The sequence below is a fragment of the Ovis canadensis genome, chromosome 7, assembly GCF_042477335.2.
Source record: "Ovis canadensis isolate MfBH-ARS-UI-01 breed Bighorn chromosome 7, ARS-UI_OviCan_v2, whole genome shotgun sequence".
Taxonomy (NCBI): Eukaryota; Metazoa; Chordata; class Mammalia; order Artiodactyla; family Bovidae; genus Ovis; species Ovis canadensis.
The window spans coordinates 61,887,967-61,903,937 of NC_091251.1; the positions used below are offsets into that span (position 1 = coordinate 61,887,967).

Consider the following 15,971-nt stretch of genomic DNA (forward strand, 5'->3'; position numbering starts at 1 on the left):
CAAGAGTCTTCTACAACACCATAGTTCCAAGGCATCAATTCTTCGATCCTCAGCCTTCTTTATGGTCCAACTCTCACATCCATACATGACTACAGAGTGGAAAAACCACAGCGTTGACTATATGGACCTTTGTTGACAAAGTGTTGTTTATGCTTTTTAATAAGCTGTCTAGATTTGTCATAGCTTTTCCTTCCAAATTTCAAGGTCCTGTTCTAGAAATTTCCAAATTAAAATTCGTACCTCTTCTAATCTTTAACAATCAAAATTCCCATTCCCCATGGTTCCTCATGTGGGTACAGGAAAGTTTTCAATGTTTTCTTTTACCATATTTCTACTAGTGCTTGCTTATTAATGCAAAATGTCTCTGGTTCCTCCAGAGAACTTCAGTCATCTCAAGAGAACAAAATCCAAATAGCTTAGAAAACTAAACAGTTAGTTCTGGCAGAAATGGCCTTGAATAAATTTTATTTTTGGCAAGGCAGAGTTTCCAGAATCTCTCTTCTCACATCACTCTTGCTCACTTCTCCCCCACCTCCCATTAGGATCATATTACTTTCATGCTATCCCTAGTAGATGAGTACCCTCACCCAGGACTTCCAAACCTCTTCACCTACCCCAGATCTAAATATTTCTTCAACAGGTTTTCTTTTCCCTATAATTAAAAAAATCTCTATGTCCTGCTTCTTTAGGACTTTTTAAAACATAGCAGTTGGATAAATTTAAAATACCAAGATGTACTAATTATTTTCTTTCCAAGAAAAATACCATGTTAACATTTTCTCAGTAGAGTACATTTGTGCAGTCACCTGACTGTATTGTTGACAACTCCGAACAATGTGTCCATAGTACATGATCAGTAAATATTTGCTGGATAAGAAAAAAGAAAAAGGAAGATAGAGACAAGTAGTACAAATTTAAAATATACACCTGAGTGGTAGAAAGGGAGAAGAGATATACTTTTGAGAATACTAACCTTTCAGCATTTAAAAAATAATACTAGAAGGTGCCCAGGTAGAGAGCACACATTATTTAACCTTTCTGAGCTTTGGTTACCTCATCTGTAAAATCAAGAGGTACTATAATTTATGATGCTTTTATTGCGACTTCAGTCTTATCTTTTCCTACATCCATTCATATGCCTTCTGCCTCTGCTCACGGGTCTCTGCCATTACAACTGCATTCTTTAGCTATGGGAACCAACAGCAAAAGAGCTTATTTTGTCCCAGAAGACAGAATAGAAAAAGGCAAGTAGACTGATGGTAATAACAGCAAGAGCAGGTTAGGTAAACAGTATCAGTCTATGGTAGCACAGAGAGCAGAGCCAGGATGAAATAAGAAGCTGTGGAGAGGTATCACAGTTTAGGTTAGCACTGTCCAACAGAAATATAATGTAAGCCATATGCAACCCCAAATTTTTAGTAGCTACATTTTTAAAAAGTAAAAAGAAATAGGTAAAAATTAAAAAAAAAATTATTTGGCTGTGCTGGGTTTTAGTTGTAGCACTTGAGATCTTTGTTGTGGCATACAGGATCTTTAGTTGTGGCATGTGGGATCTAATTCCCTGACCAGGAATCGAACCAAGGCCCCCTATATTGGGAGTGCAGAGTCTTAGTCAGTGAGCCACCAGGAAGTCCCAGAACTAGGTAAAAGTAATTTTAATAATATATTTTATTTAGTGTAGTATATTAAAAATATTATCATTTAAACACATAATCATTATAAAAATTACTGATATGTTACCTTCTTTTTTGAGCTAAATCTTTCAAATCCAGTATATATTTTACACTTACAGAAAATCTCAATTCACTCTGGCAATATTTCAAGTGCTCAAAAGCTACCTGTGGCCAGTGGCTACTATGCCAGGTGGTATAGGTTTAGGTGACTATAGTCATGATATGAAAACAAAGAAAGTAGGAGAAATATTGGCTGGATATGGAACAAATGGATAGGAAACTGGGCTCAAAAATATATGTTTTCTATATATATTAGGCATTGAAAAATCTATTGATATTTGACCACATCTGAACTGCTATTACTATTTCCTAATTGGTCTCAACCAGACAATCCTAAAAACTACACTTAACATGTTGTTTATGCCTCTTGAACTAAAATACATGAAGCAGCCTACCATAGTAAACAACTTCTCTGCCTGGCTTCCAAAACTCCTCAGTTTAGCTGTAGCCTACTAATCCAATCTCCAATCCAACTTTCTGTAACATGCAGTTACCAACCACAGTCAAATTATACTCAAATCACCCTTCTTCCAAATATATCTTACAGGGTTTCCCTGGTGGCTCAGTGTTAAAGAATTCGCCAATGTGGGAGACAGGGGTTCGATGCCATGCCTCGGAACTACTAAGCCTGTGCTACTGAGGCCATGCGCCACAACTACTGAAGCTTGGGTGCCCCAGAACCTATGCTCCACAAGAGAAGCCACTGCAATGAGAAGCCCACACACCACAACTAGAGAATAGCCTCCACTCACCACAACTAGAGAAAACCCTGCACAGCAACAAAGACATAACACAGCCCCACCCCCAAAAATAAATAAAATTAAGGGAAAAAAATGCCTTACATTTTTTTACCTTGAGCTTAAAATAGTTTACACCTAGCCCTAAAACAATCTTTCTCCTTTTTTTTCACAAGGGATCTAAGTATACCACCTTCTTTACAAGGATTCTAAGTATACCATGAAACCCAAGATAAGTCAAATGTACTCTACTAAACCTTTTCCTACTTTTCACCTACTTCTCATACCCATCTATAGATAAACTTCTCAAAAGTTATCTGCATTTGAGTCTTCACTTACTTATCTCTTAGATGCTCCTCAACTCACCATTTCATTTTATCCCATCACTCTACTGACATTGTTTCTGTGAAGGTTACAATAACTTCCATGTTGTCAAATTATGTAGAAAATATTCTCCAGTATTCAATACTCTCTTATTCTCCCTCCTAGCACTCTTCTCTTTTTGGCTTCACTGAATCACCCTCTTCTGGCTTTTCTCCTCTCTTAGTGGCTACTTCTTCCCTTACCATTCTGTCCTCTAACCTATATATTTCAGTAGGGGCGATGATGCCCCCACAAGAGGGCAAAAACTGACTCTGGGAGCATAGGGGCAAAAATATCTTAGATATTATAAGCGCTTGTGGCCTTCAAAGGACCATAGAGCATGAAGAGACACACAGTATGTCTGTGGTATTAAAATTTCCTGTAGTGATTAGGACAAAGATGTCTACAAAGGCTCCTTATGGGGGCAATACTGAAAAAAAAAGGTTGAGAAACACTGTTCTACACAATTTGGGCATGCTGGGAAACTTCAGGAGACAATCCTGCACCCACTTCTCTCTTTATTCTTTTTCTCTTAATGATCTCATCTGTTTCCACAGATTTAAATATAATCTTTATACCTGTGTGTGCTCATTCGCTCAGTCATGTCCAACACTTTGTGACCCCATGGACTGTAGTCCACTAGGTTCCTCTGTCATGAAATTTTCCAGGCAAGAATACTGGAGTGAAATGCCATTTCCTTCTCTAGGGGATCTTCCCATCAATGACTTCTAAATTCCTATTTCGAATTTCAACGTCCTCTGGAACTCATGGTCTCTCAACAAAGCTACTAAGTGTTTTTTCTTAATGTTTCCTTCGCCTTCTGCCTAAGTGAAATTTGGCTCTGCCTTGATGACACTGCAGCCCTTTCAAGTGATAGCTCCTTTCTCGCTTATACTTCTTTACCAGTGAGTCTGCTGGTGGCAGATATCTACTTGTTCCTTATGATCATTCTTTCCCCCCATCCTCCCTAAAACTGTTTTAAAACCCATGCCATGATATACTACTACCCATTATTTACCCACCTGGTTATAGTTCTCTACGAACTTTTAGGTCAATCTCTCTCATTCCTAGCTCACTGTCTCTCTCTGATACAAATCCTGCCATAATTTTTGATAATTTTAATGCTCATAGAGATGACCCACCTAATATTCTGGCCTTTCTGTTCCTTGACCTCTTTTCCAACAAAAATCATATATTCCACCTTATGTCAGAAACTCATTCCCTATGATCATACAATTTTGTTACTACCAGGTTCCAAAAATTCTTTGACTGTATTAGGGCCTACAATCCACTAAATCTGTCACATTTTCCTTCAATGTATTTATATCTGCATCTCCTCTTCGTGCAACTTAAATATTATGGCTCATTATTATATCACAGGTATATCTACACATAACTTCAATTCCCTAGACTCTTTCTTCAACATACTCACCTGGCAAAAACCCAGCTCTGGTTAAACCCTGCTCCTCCACGATTCAGGCCTATACTCATGCAGCAGAATGTGACTACAGAAACCATACCACCAATGTGGCTGGCCTCACTAACCCCAGGGTAAAACCCAGGAATCACTGCATCTCCTCATTCACTCTCCCACTTGTCTAAGCAACTATTTTATACCTTCCTTCTCATCTTCAATAATTCCTCCTTCATTCTCACTCTCAGCTGATGACCTGATTTCCCACTTATTGAGAAAATAAAAGTACTTAAAAGACCTTCTATAAGCTACCATACCCACATCTACCCATCTACCTGTATCTTTTAAAAATTTTTTGTATCTATTTACTTTTGGCTGCGCTGAGTCTTTGTTGCTGCCTGTGGGCTTTCTTCAGTTGCAGTAAGCGAGGGCTACTCTCCAGTTGCAGTGTGTGGGCTTCTCATTGTGATGGCTTTTCTTGTTGTAGAGCACAGGCCCTAGAGCATTCAGGCTTCAGTAGCTGTGGTGTAGGAAGGTCAGTAGTGTGACACACATGCTCTGTGGCATGTGGGATCCTCCCAGGCCATGGAACAAATCCATGTCCCCTGCATTGGCAGGCATATTCTTAACCACTAGACCACTAAGGAATTCCAACCTGCACCTACTTTTAACAGTCTATCTTCCCTTCTATCGCTAAGGATGAACTATCTGTATACCTAAGACTAATTCTTCATTTATCTAAAGCATATTTTTCAATTCCTTTCTTCCAATTTTCTCTTGTTAAAACCAGCTTTATTGAAACATAACTCACATACCATACAATTAACCCATTTAGTGTGTACAGTTCAATGTTTTTGAACTATATTAACAGGATTGTGAAATTATCATCATGATCTAATTCTGGAACATTTTGGTCCCCCCAAAAGAAGTTCTATACCCTTTAGCAGTCAATCTCTATTTCCCCCCTATACTCCCCAGTCCTAAACAACCACGAATCCTACTTTCTGTCTCTAAATTTGCCTATTCTGAACATTTCATATAAATGGAATCACATAATAAGTGGTCTTTTATGACTTGGCTTCTTTGACTTAGCCTTCTTTAAGGCTTATTTATATTATAGAATACATCAGTACATTTCCTTTTATGGCTGAATAATGTTTCATTATATGGATATACCATAGTTGGTTTATTCATCAGTTGATGGCTATCTGGATTGTTTCCAATTTTTTGGCATATATGAATAATGCTGCTATGAATGTTCCTATACAAGTTTTTGTATGGACATATGTCTTTACTCCTCTTGAGGGAAGCTGTAGGCTTATATGGTAATTCTATATTAGCTATTTAAGGAACTAACAAACAGTTTTCCACAGTGGCTGCATTATATTCCATTCCTATTGGTTATGTCTTAGGACTTCTGATTTTCTCTTGTGCCTGCTCCAGTCAGGTTTTCATCCTGTGGACTTACTGAAGTTACCAAGTACCTCTGTATGGCTTCAATCAGTGGTTAATTTTTAGTCTTAATCCTGCAAGGCCTATTAGCAACATTTGACTCAGACAGTCTCTCATTCTTTACTGAAAATCATCATTTAGATTCTAGGAAATCAGTCTCCAGTTTTTCTTCTACATAGCTGAGTTTCTATTCTTCTTCTTCTCCAGCTTCTAATCACTGGCATGTCCCAGATTCAGTCCACTGATGTCTTCTCTGTCTACGTTTATATTATCTGTGATTCAGTCTAATGATCCTTTATATGATAGTTACTGTTCCCAAATGGGTATTTACAGGCTAGATGTGCACTATCCAACACAACAGCCAGTAGTGACATGTGGCTATATTAATTTAAATTAAAATTAAATATTGAATTTTCCTACAATTTAAAATGTAGTTGAATATTCGCTACATTTTAAGACATCAAGAGCCATATGTGGTTAGTGGCTAAGAAACTGGACAGCACAGATAAAGAACATTTCCATCAATACACAAAGGTTCACTGTACAGTGCTGATCTAGACCTGTCTTCTAGGCTCTAGATTTATACATCCCACTGCCTCCCTGATATCTCCACTTGAAAGTCAATAAACATCCCCAAACCAAAATCCTGATATTCTTCTGTAAACATATTCCTTCCATTTGTTCCTGTTTCAGTTGATGTTAATGCCATCCTTCCAGTTGCTCAAGCCAAAAATCACTGGGTAACTCTTGACTTCACTCTCACTCCACATTCAACTAATTAGCAAATTCTGTCATCTCTATACTCAGAATCTGACCATATTTTATAATCTCACTTCTATTACCCTGTTTGAAGCCACAGAATTCTTGTTAAAGAATCTCAAAGATCTCAAAGTCAGATCATGTCAGTCCTCTGTTCAAAATCCTTTAATGGCTTCTCAGATCACCCACAGCAAAAGTCAAAGTTGCTATAAAGGCCTAGGATACTCCATATGATATGATTCCATTGTCTCTAACCTCATCTCCTGATACTTCCCCTTTGCAGTCCTGGGCAGTCCTTTTGGCTGTTCCTCAAAACCATTAAGCATATTTCAGCCTTTTTCTATGAAATATAATTTAGAAATCACAAAGTTTAAGAATCACCAAGCTAGAGTAAAAAGAGGTATAAACAAGAAATTCTATTTTCAGATATCTAGATATTGAAGTAATCTACACTTAATGATGAGGTTCCCTAGCCAGTGAATAAGATTAAATTATATTAATTATGTAAGTAAAAAGGTCTTCCAAAAGCTGTAATCTCAATTATTTCACTAAACTTACATCTCACAAAAAAATCAGTTAGCTAGTTGTCTGGAAGAGCACAAACTAATCAGCTAATAAGATCTTTTTAATAGAAATTTAATTACTAAAAATAAGAATACGGATTAAGATTTCTCATTTGGTAACAGTACAAATATATAACTTCTCATTTGTTAAGTTGTAAAAGACATCAGTGTGATAAAAAACTACCTGCTCTGTAAACAAGTTCTATTGAGTCTGCAAACTGTGTATTACGGTCTGTTTTAAAATAAGAAGCTTGCATAAGAATGCAACTCAATATGCTGTTTCCTTCATCAAGAAAAACTCTCTGTAAAAATATTTCAGATGGACTAAACAGTGTGCTTCCTAAAGTAAATGTTTTATACTCTAGAACAAGCCTCTATTTCACTGCAGACTGGTCTAATATTTTATTGACTGGCATAGGTTCGTGAACCATATTTTGGGTACCACTGCTCTAAATCACTTCCCAGATTTTAATTCAAGTCTATTCAATATTTTTAAACACTCTCTACATGCAGTGTTAGAGTTTCTGTGCCATTTCCCATTCTGTAATTTATTGGAATTAACATATACCTTGTTGTTTTCTAGATGTCACTAGTCTCTTTATTTACATTAAAAGATTTCAATGCTGGTTAGAAAGAAGTCTGTAACATCCAAGAACAGAAACACACTAATAAAATTATTTAGTTAAGAGATTAAAAATAGCTTCGAAAAGGTGAAATTTGGTAATATATTAGCTTTGAAAACTTTGTTTTATCTTGAAAGAGATATAAAAATCATTCACTTTTCAACACTAACCTAAATATTCCATCAGCTGTTCAGCAGTTATGATTTCCATCATCGGTGGAAGTTTCACCTGAAAAACAAAGTATTTTTTCTATAAAATCAAATGTTTTAGGTAATTAAAGTGTTTCTTCAGTCAGAAACACAAGTATGTATATATATGTATCTACTATATGTATACCATACTCACTTTAACTAATCTTTAATACAACAATAGCTTTGTTGTATTAAAGATTAGTTTAACACAATCCTATCACCATAAAATTCAAGATCTCACAGAATCACTGAGAAATCTGTTTTCAAAAACAAGTGCTATGCCTTTCATCACCCATGCTGATTGTCATTAGGCACATGCAAGTGTCCTGCATGACAGAAAATGCGGTTAAAGGGCAGGAAGTGGCACCAAACATGTTTTGACAGATCACCCATGAAGCAGTTTTTCTGAAGACAGGCTGGAACACAGCTCAATATCCCATCACTTCAGTCTACCCTGACCATTTTTTCTTGTTGTTGTTGAACAGCTAAAATGAATACAGTATAAAGGATTGGTCATAAACTGAAGTATTCATACTATATGAGCCCACCTATAAAATTTAGAAAAACAGGCCAAACAAACTACACTGTTTAGAGCTGCACATGTACTAAAAAAGAAAATAGATACTATAAAAATCAGGACTGTAGTTAACCCTAGGAATAAGGGAAGGGGGTTATAGTTAGAACGAGACATACAAGAGGCCTCTGGGGTGCTGGCAATGCTTTATATTTTGACTTGCATGGTAGTTCCACTGTTGGCTTTATAATTAACCTGTTAAACTGGACATCTCTGTTTTATGTATTTTCTGTGCTACATGTCACGATAAAAAGTTTAAAAGTAGATATATATGTTAGTCACATTTAAGTTTCAAAAGTTAATTCAGCTGCAACACAGTCTAAATTTTTCAAATGAATTATCTGCTGAGTTACACAGATATTACAGCCAATGATTGTTAAGTATTTCAGCTAACTTATTAAAAAGGATACTCCTTGGTATATTTATAGAAGAAAAATAAATACTATAGGATGCAAACTCAAAGTAATTAACATATCAATGATAGAATAGCAGCATAATTCAAAAATCTTCAAGAATTAATATTTTAGCAATTATTTTCTGTTCAACCAAGGAAATCATTTAAATCAGCAATTCCTCCAACAAGTGTTGAAGAAGGTGCTCTGAGTATTTATGTTACCAAATGTAGTAACAGTATGTGACACCTCTACCTCTTTGTTCGCTTTCAAGTCCTAAAAAAAATCCTTGTAAAACAGGACAGTTTTAGACCCTCTGAAAGCATTCCTGACAGTTGGAACAGATGAGTCAGTCACCCAGGGGTTTTATCACTCAGTGAAAACCAAGAGATGTCATGGAGGTTTTGATCATTCTAATTTTTATTTTCTAGGACATTTATAAAAATTGTGTAAAAAAAAAAAAGAAAAAAAATTGTAATAGACTTTTTTTTTTTTTTTTGGCTGCACCATGTGGCATGTGGAATCTTAGTTCTCTGACCAGGGATTGAACCAATGCCCCCAATAGAGGAAGTACAGAGTCTTAACCACTGGACTGCCAGGGAGGTCCCAGAAACTGTAATAGACTGTTTTTGGAGCAGTTTTAAGTTTATAGAAAAGTTGAGCAGAAAGTACTGAGAGTCCCCATAAATAGTATTTTTTTTTAAGTTGAAATTCATTGGCAAGTTAAAGTCCCCTGCTTTTCTAAATAAAGTTTTATTGGGTGTCACTCTCATTTGTTTATGTACTGTCTTTGGCTGCTTTGCACTATAATAGCAAAGTTGACTCTTTGCAGCAGAGAACAGGTACAGCCCATAAAGCCTAAAATATTTACTATTTGGTTATTTACAGGAGGGCTTCCCAGGTGGCACTAGTGGTAGAGAACTGGCCTGCCAATACAGCAGATATAAGAGATGGGGTTCCGATCCCTGAGTCAGAAAAATCCCCTGGAGGAGGGCATGACAACCCACTCCAGTATTCTTGCTGGAGAATCCCATGGACAGAGGAGCCTGGCAAGCTACAGTCCATAGAGTCGCACAGAAGTTGCACACAACTGAAGCAACTTAGCACGCACATACCTTTACAGGAAAAGTATGCTGAATGCTGCTTTAAATGATTTTAACTGCTTTTAGATAATATTTCATCAAGGTGTTTCAGTACCACTTTGAAGGTCTGATATTTAAACTAGTAGTTTACATACACTGTGAATATTTACATTCTGAATAATTGTCAGACCAATCTGAAAGTCCCATTTACACCTAACAATGCTTTTTGAAAAAAATAAGACCTATACATTCTTTTATTTCCAGACAAATCTAGTACAGAAACACATTCACTAGAGGGCTTCCCTGGTGGTCCAGCAGTGAAGAGTCTACCTGCCAATTCAAGGGACATGGGTTCAATCCCTGGTCTGGAAAGATCCCATATGCTGTGGAGCAAACAAGCCTGTGAGCCACAACTATTGAGCCTGTGCTCCAGAGCCTGCAAGCCACAACTACTGAAGCCCACATACTCCAGAGCCTGTGCTCTGCAGTAAGAGAAGCCACCACAATGAGAAGCCTGTGTACCACAACTAGAGAATGCCCCTGCAGAGCAACAAAGACCCAGAACAGCCAAAAGTAAAATAAATATATATATTTTACTAGAAAATTCCATAAACAAACAGCTTATCCGCTTTTGGTCAATGTAGTGATCTTACTATAAAATTGTCAAAATAAAAAAGCAAAGCACTAACAAGTATATGTATTTGGGAAATACATTCTATAATCCTAGATTTCTGCAAATAGATGATTTCAGGTTTTAGTCTTGAAATTTCCAAATAATAACAACCGCCTACCACATCTTGCTTCAAGTATTTGAAACAGGAAATGACAATCTTTATATAGATTTTAGAAGTGAGACAACAAATATGTAAATATTTTAACTGACTATTCCCAAGCATACTCAGTAGTATATTCCATTCCTGAATCTTAGCCAACTAAAAATCATGGATGTTCACTAAAGCTAGAGATTAAAGAGTACAACAGTGAAGAAATGCTTGTTTCCCACTAATACTTAGGAACCATCAACAGATTTTAATTTTTTTAAACCACAAAATGATCTTCCTGAAAGCTCCTTCTCTTTTTGCTTCCCTCTATCACCATTAAAGATGCTTACTCCTTGGAAGAAAAGTTATGACCAACCTAGATGGCATATTCAAAAGCAGAGACATTACTTTGCCAACTAAGGTCCATCTAGTCAAGGCTATGGTTTTCCCAGTGGTCATGTATGGATGTGAGAGTTAGATTGTGAAGAAGGCTGAGTGCCGAAGAATTGATGCTTTTGAACTGTGGTGTTGGAGAAGACTCTTGAGAGTCCCTTGGACTGCACGGAGATCCAACCAGTCCATTCTGAAGGAGATCAACCCTGGGATTGCTGTGGAAGGAATGATGCTAAAGCTGAAACTCCAGTACTCTGGCCACCTCATGCGAAGAGTTGACTCATTGGAAAAGACTCTGATGCTGGGAGGGATTAGGGGCAGGAGCAGAAGGGGACAACAGAGGATAAGATGGCTGGATGGCATCACGGACTCGATGGATGTTGAGTCTGAGTGAACTCCGGGAGTTGGTGATGGACAGGGAGGCCTGGCGTGCTGCAATTCATGGGGTCACAAAGAGTTGGACACGACTGAGCGACTGAACTGAAATGAACTGAACCACCATCACCACAAAAGCAAATGCCAAAGATTTTGTTAATGATCCTAAGACTTTTTTTCCATTGTCTCTTTAGAGTTTATTAAAGGGAAAACACACACACACACACACACACACACACACACAAACATGTTATGGGAAAGCTAGCCAAGAATACAGGGGGAAAAAAAAAAATCAAAGAAACTAAGAGCTAGTTCTTTGAGAAGATACAACAAAACTGATAAACTTTTAGCCAGACTCATCAAGAAAAAAAGAGAAGGGGACCAAATTAATAAAAATAAAAATGATAAAGAAGGTACAACTATCACCACAGAAATACAAAGGATCATAAGAGAGTACCACCAACAATTATGCTTCTGAGGTGGCGCTAGTAGTAAAGAACCCGCCTGCCCATGCAGGAGACACAGAGACACGAGTTCAATCCCTGGGTCAGGAAGATCCCCTGGAGGAGGAAATGGCAACCCACTCCAGTATTCTTGCCTGGAGAATTCCATGGACAGAGGAGACTGGTGGGCTGTAGTCCACAGGGTCACAAACAGTTGGCCACGACTGAAGTGACTAAGCACACAACAACAATTATACTCCAATAAAACAGACAACCTTAGAAGAAATGCACAAATTTCTAGAAATGTATAATGTCTCAAGACTGAACCAGGAAAAAAAAGAAAATATGAACTGGTCAATTACCTGTAATGAAACTGAATCAGTAATTTTAAAAACTCCCAACAAATAAAAGTCCAAGATCAGGCTCCCTAGTAGCTCAGTGGTTAAGAATCTGCCTGCAAATGCAGGAGGCACAGGTTCTGTCCTTGATCCAGGAAGATCCCACATGTCACAGAGCAGCTACGCCTGTGTGCCTCAATTATTGAGCCTAAGCTGTAGAGCCTGGGAGCCTGAGTCTACAGGACATAATTACTGAAGCCCAAGCACCCTAGAGCCTGTGCTTCACAAGAAAAGCCACTCCAGTGAGAAGCCAGCACACTGCAACTAGAAAGTAGCCTTCACTCTCGACAACTGGAGAAAAGCCCACACAGCAGCGAAGACCCAACAAAACCCCCAAAAACCTATTGATTAGGCAGGACACTGGTCAACCACGTACTGGTAGCAAATAATTGTGTGTGTGGTGTCTGTTGCTTTCCAGCTTTGTTTCCAAGCCTATTGATGTTTAGTACAATAATAATTATTAAAAAAAAAAAAAGTCCAACATCAGATGGCTTCACAGATGAATTCTAACAAACATTTAGAATAAAGAGTTAATACCTATTCTTTTCAAACTATTCCAACAATTGCACACGAAAAAAGGCTTCTGAACTCATTCTACGAGGCAAGTATCACTTTGATACCAAAACCAAAGATATCACACAAAAATGAAAATTATAGGTCAATATTACTGATGAACATAGATGCAAAAATCCTTAGCAAAATAACAGCAAACTGAATTCAACAATACATAAAAAGGATTACACACCATGATCAAGAGGAATTTATCCCAGGGATGCAAGGATGGTTCAGTTCAATATCTGCAAATCAATCAATGTGATACATCACATTAACAAACTGATAAATAAAAATTATATGTTCATCTCAACAGATGCACAAAAAACTTTTGACAAAATGCAGTATTAATTTATGATAAAAGTTCTCAACAAATTGGGTATAGAGAAAACACATCTCAACATAATAAAGACCACTTATGAGAAGTTCACAGCTAACATCATACTCAATGGTGAAACGCACTTTACCATTTCTTCTCAGATCAGGAAGAAGACAAGGATGCTCACTCACACATTTTTTTTTGGCTGCACCATGTGGCTCTGGGACCTTAGTTCCCCAGCTAGGGATTGAACCTGTGTCCCCTGCAGTGGAAGGACAAAGTTCTAACCTCTGGAGCTCCAGGGAATTTCCATCACCACTTTTATTCAACATAGTATTGGAAGTCCTAATCATAGCAACCATGCCAGAAAAAGAAATAAAAGGAATCCAAACTGGAAAAGAGGAAGTAAAACTGCCAATGTTTGCAGATGACATGCTATACATAGAAAATCCTAAAAACACCAAGAAACCACCAGAACTCATCAATGAGTTTGATAAAGTTGCAGGATACAAAATTAATATACAGACTTCCAAAAACAGTAACACTTTCTTTCAATGAAGTCTTATATAAAACATCATCTGAAATATATTTTAAATGAAGAATTGACAGAACTTTATGACCAATGAAAAGTGGAGTATAATGGGAAAAGAAAAATTAACTCTAAGGTTGACTCTAAGGTTTAGGAAACTACAAAAGTTAAGATCCCTACACCTAATGAAAATAAAAAATTTGGTAAGTTTGTACAAGAAATAATATCTGCTTCATAATTGTGAAATTTAGTTTGACATTCAAACAGCAATTTGAGTTGGAACTTGGGAGACAAAGATTTTTAATTTGTCCATGAATTATTTGATTCCTATGCTGCAGTCTATTTTTCATTACTTATGGTAAAATGGATCACTAAATAATACATAAATAATATAATTTCTTGGAAATTCCCTGGCGGTCCAGTGGTAAGGGCTCCACACTTCCAAGACAGGGAGGCACAGGTCAGATCCCTGGTCAGGAGACTAAGATCCTGCAAGCCATCCAGTGTGGCTAAAAAAAAAAAAAATTTTCTCAGCTCAAGTTTCACTGATTTTGAATATGCAGTAAATCATATAGTATTGATGAGTTTTTAAGTTCAAATTGTAAAATAATTATACTGTAAGTACTCTTAATTGGAATCAAAGAGAAGAATGTAGGTTTTTTCAAAATAAGAGCTAAAAAACTTAAGGATCCTTTCAACATGCCTTTAATTCTGGCTCCAGCAAATAAACATGTATTACAAGCTATTGTAAATCATGTTTTATATTCTAATTTCTTATAGGTAATATTCATTTATTATTAAAAATAATTACTGTACTTTAAAATACTAAACATTTAACTTTCTACTTGCCATCAGTATTTCAAATCAGGAACATTTAATAAGAGACAAGCTTCAACTTCCAGTGATTTGCAACACTTTTACCACCAATGTTTATCATAACTCAAACCCCACACTCAGAGTAATATCAAAGCCTATTTAAAAATGCTTAACATCAGAAATTATAGATGCATCCATATGTATTAGATTTTCAAGAATGTCCAATTTTATATGCAATTCAAAGGATTATAAAACAATGAAGAATGTTGCTGCAGAGAAATTTTCCCAGTAAAAGATTCATGAGTAAAAGAAGACATCTTTAGTTCAAATTTCACTGGGTTTATACTTAAGCACCTCAGCAAGCTTACCAATGTTGAAAAACCTACTAAAGCAAGTGTAACAGTGAAATTTTTATATTAATTGCTTGCAAGATAGATGACAGTCGGATAAGAGACCAGTTAAAAGGTACAGAAGATGGTAAGTGGCCTGACTTAGGATAGTAGCAGGACAGAGAAAACCTACTAATTTTTGAAAATATTAAAGAATACAGTCAATAAACTTTCATGGTTAAGGCAAGCTCACTCACCACAGAACTCAAGAAAGGCTCTGAAATTGAAAGTGTCAGAGAATTCAGAGGACATGGGATAAAATATATGAGGCTGAAACCAGAACGAATCTGTGCAAAGAGTAGATCCCCAGGATTTGTTCTAAGGAATCATGATTCATAACGTCTATTTCTGCTTCTCTGACTTTATCACTAGCTCTTCTTCCACCTGGTTTGTCCCAGGCCTATTGTCTGCCAGGTGTTATCTTTAACTTTCCAACCAAATATCTGAACTAAGGGCTCAGGTTCTGGAGTGGGTATCAACTTACCTTGGGGGAGTTATCTGAACTTAATGTACCTCAATTTTCTACGTATGTAAAATAGGAACAATATCTACACAAGGATCTTATGATGTGGTTGAGAAAATTAAAACAGAAAATGCATACCATACATATAAAATACTTAGCAGAGTATCTGGACTAAAAAATAATTGAGTGCTTAGGATTATTATTAATCTTAGGTGGTACCCTAAGATTACTGATACTACCTGTGTAAGAATGCTACCTGGGACTCAACATCGACAAGGACGGAAGGAAAATGGGAAAGTTTTCCACTGAAGGACTATTCATAGCAAAGGGAGGAGAAAAAATGAGGACATCACTAATAGGACAACTACCACAGGGAGTATTCATAATATCATCTGCCCATTTCCACTTTATCTCACAAATCCAGAGATATTACACCAATCCTAATTTTTAGGACTGACTGGAAATGAAAACTTCAGAAGTGCTGCTTGCATCTTTTGTGTAAACAAACTCCACCACTGTGTGAAGTTATTATCTCTCCTTAAAGGATCTGTATTTAAGAACAAATAGGGTGGACAGAGGCAAAAATGCATTCTTTGGCTCACCATCTATTTTTCAATTTTATAAGTAATAACTTGGCCAAGAGGAGCTAC

General features: G+C 36.8%; 1 protein-coding gene across 2 annotated transcripts in view; it reads right to left on the minus strand.

Moving 5' to 3' along the window:
- The window catches only part of MINDY2 (MINDY lysine 48 deubiquitinase 2), a 77,381-nt gene that overhangs the window by 50,515 nt on the left and 10,895 nt on the right, over positions 1–15,971 (minus strand). The window contains exons 2-3 of one of the 2 annotated variants that reach the window (XM_069596381.1): positions 12,999–13,050; positions 7,815–7,872 (exon numbers count right to left, since the gene is read on the minus strand). In XM_069596381.1, coding sequence (XP_069452482.1) covers positions 7,815–7,872; positions 12,999–13,001 — 61 coding nt within the window. In that variant the 5' untranslated portion in view covers positions 13,002–13,050. The remainder of the gene's footprint in view (positions 1–7,814; positions 7,873–12,998; positions 13,051–15,971) is intronic. The other variant, XM_069596380.1, reaches the window with a different exon arrangement.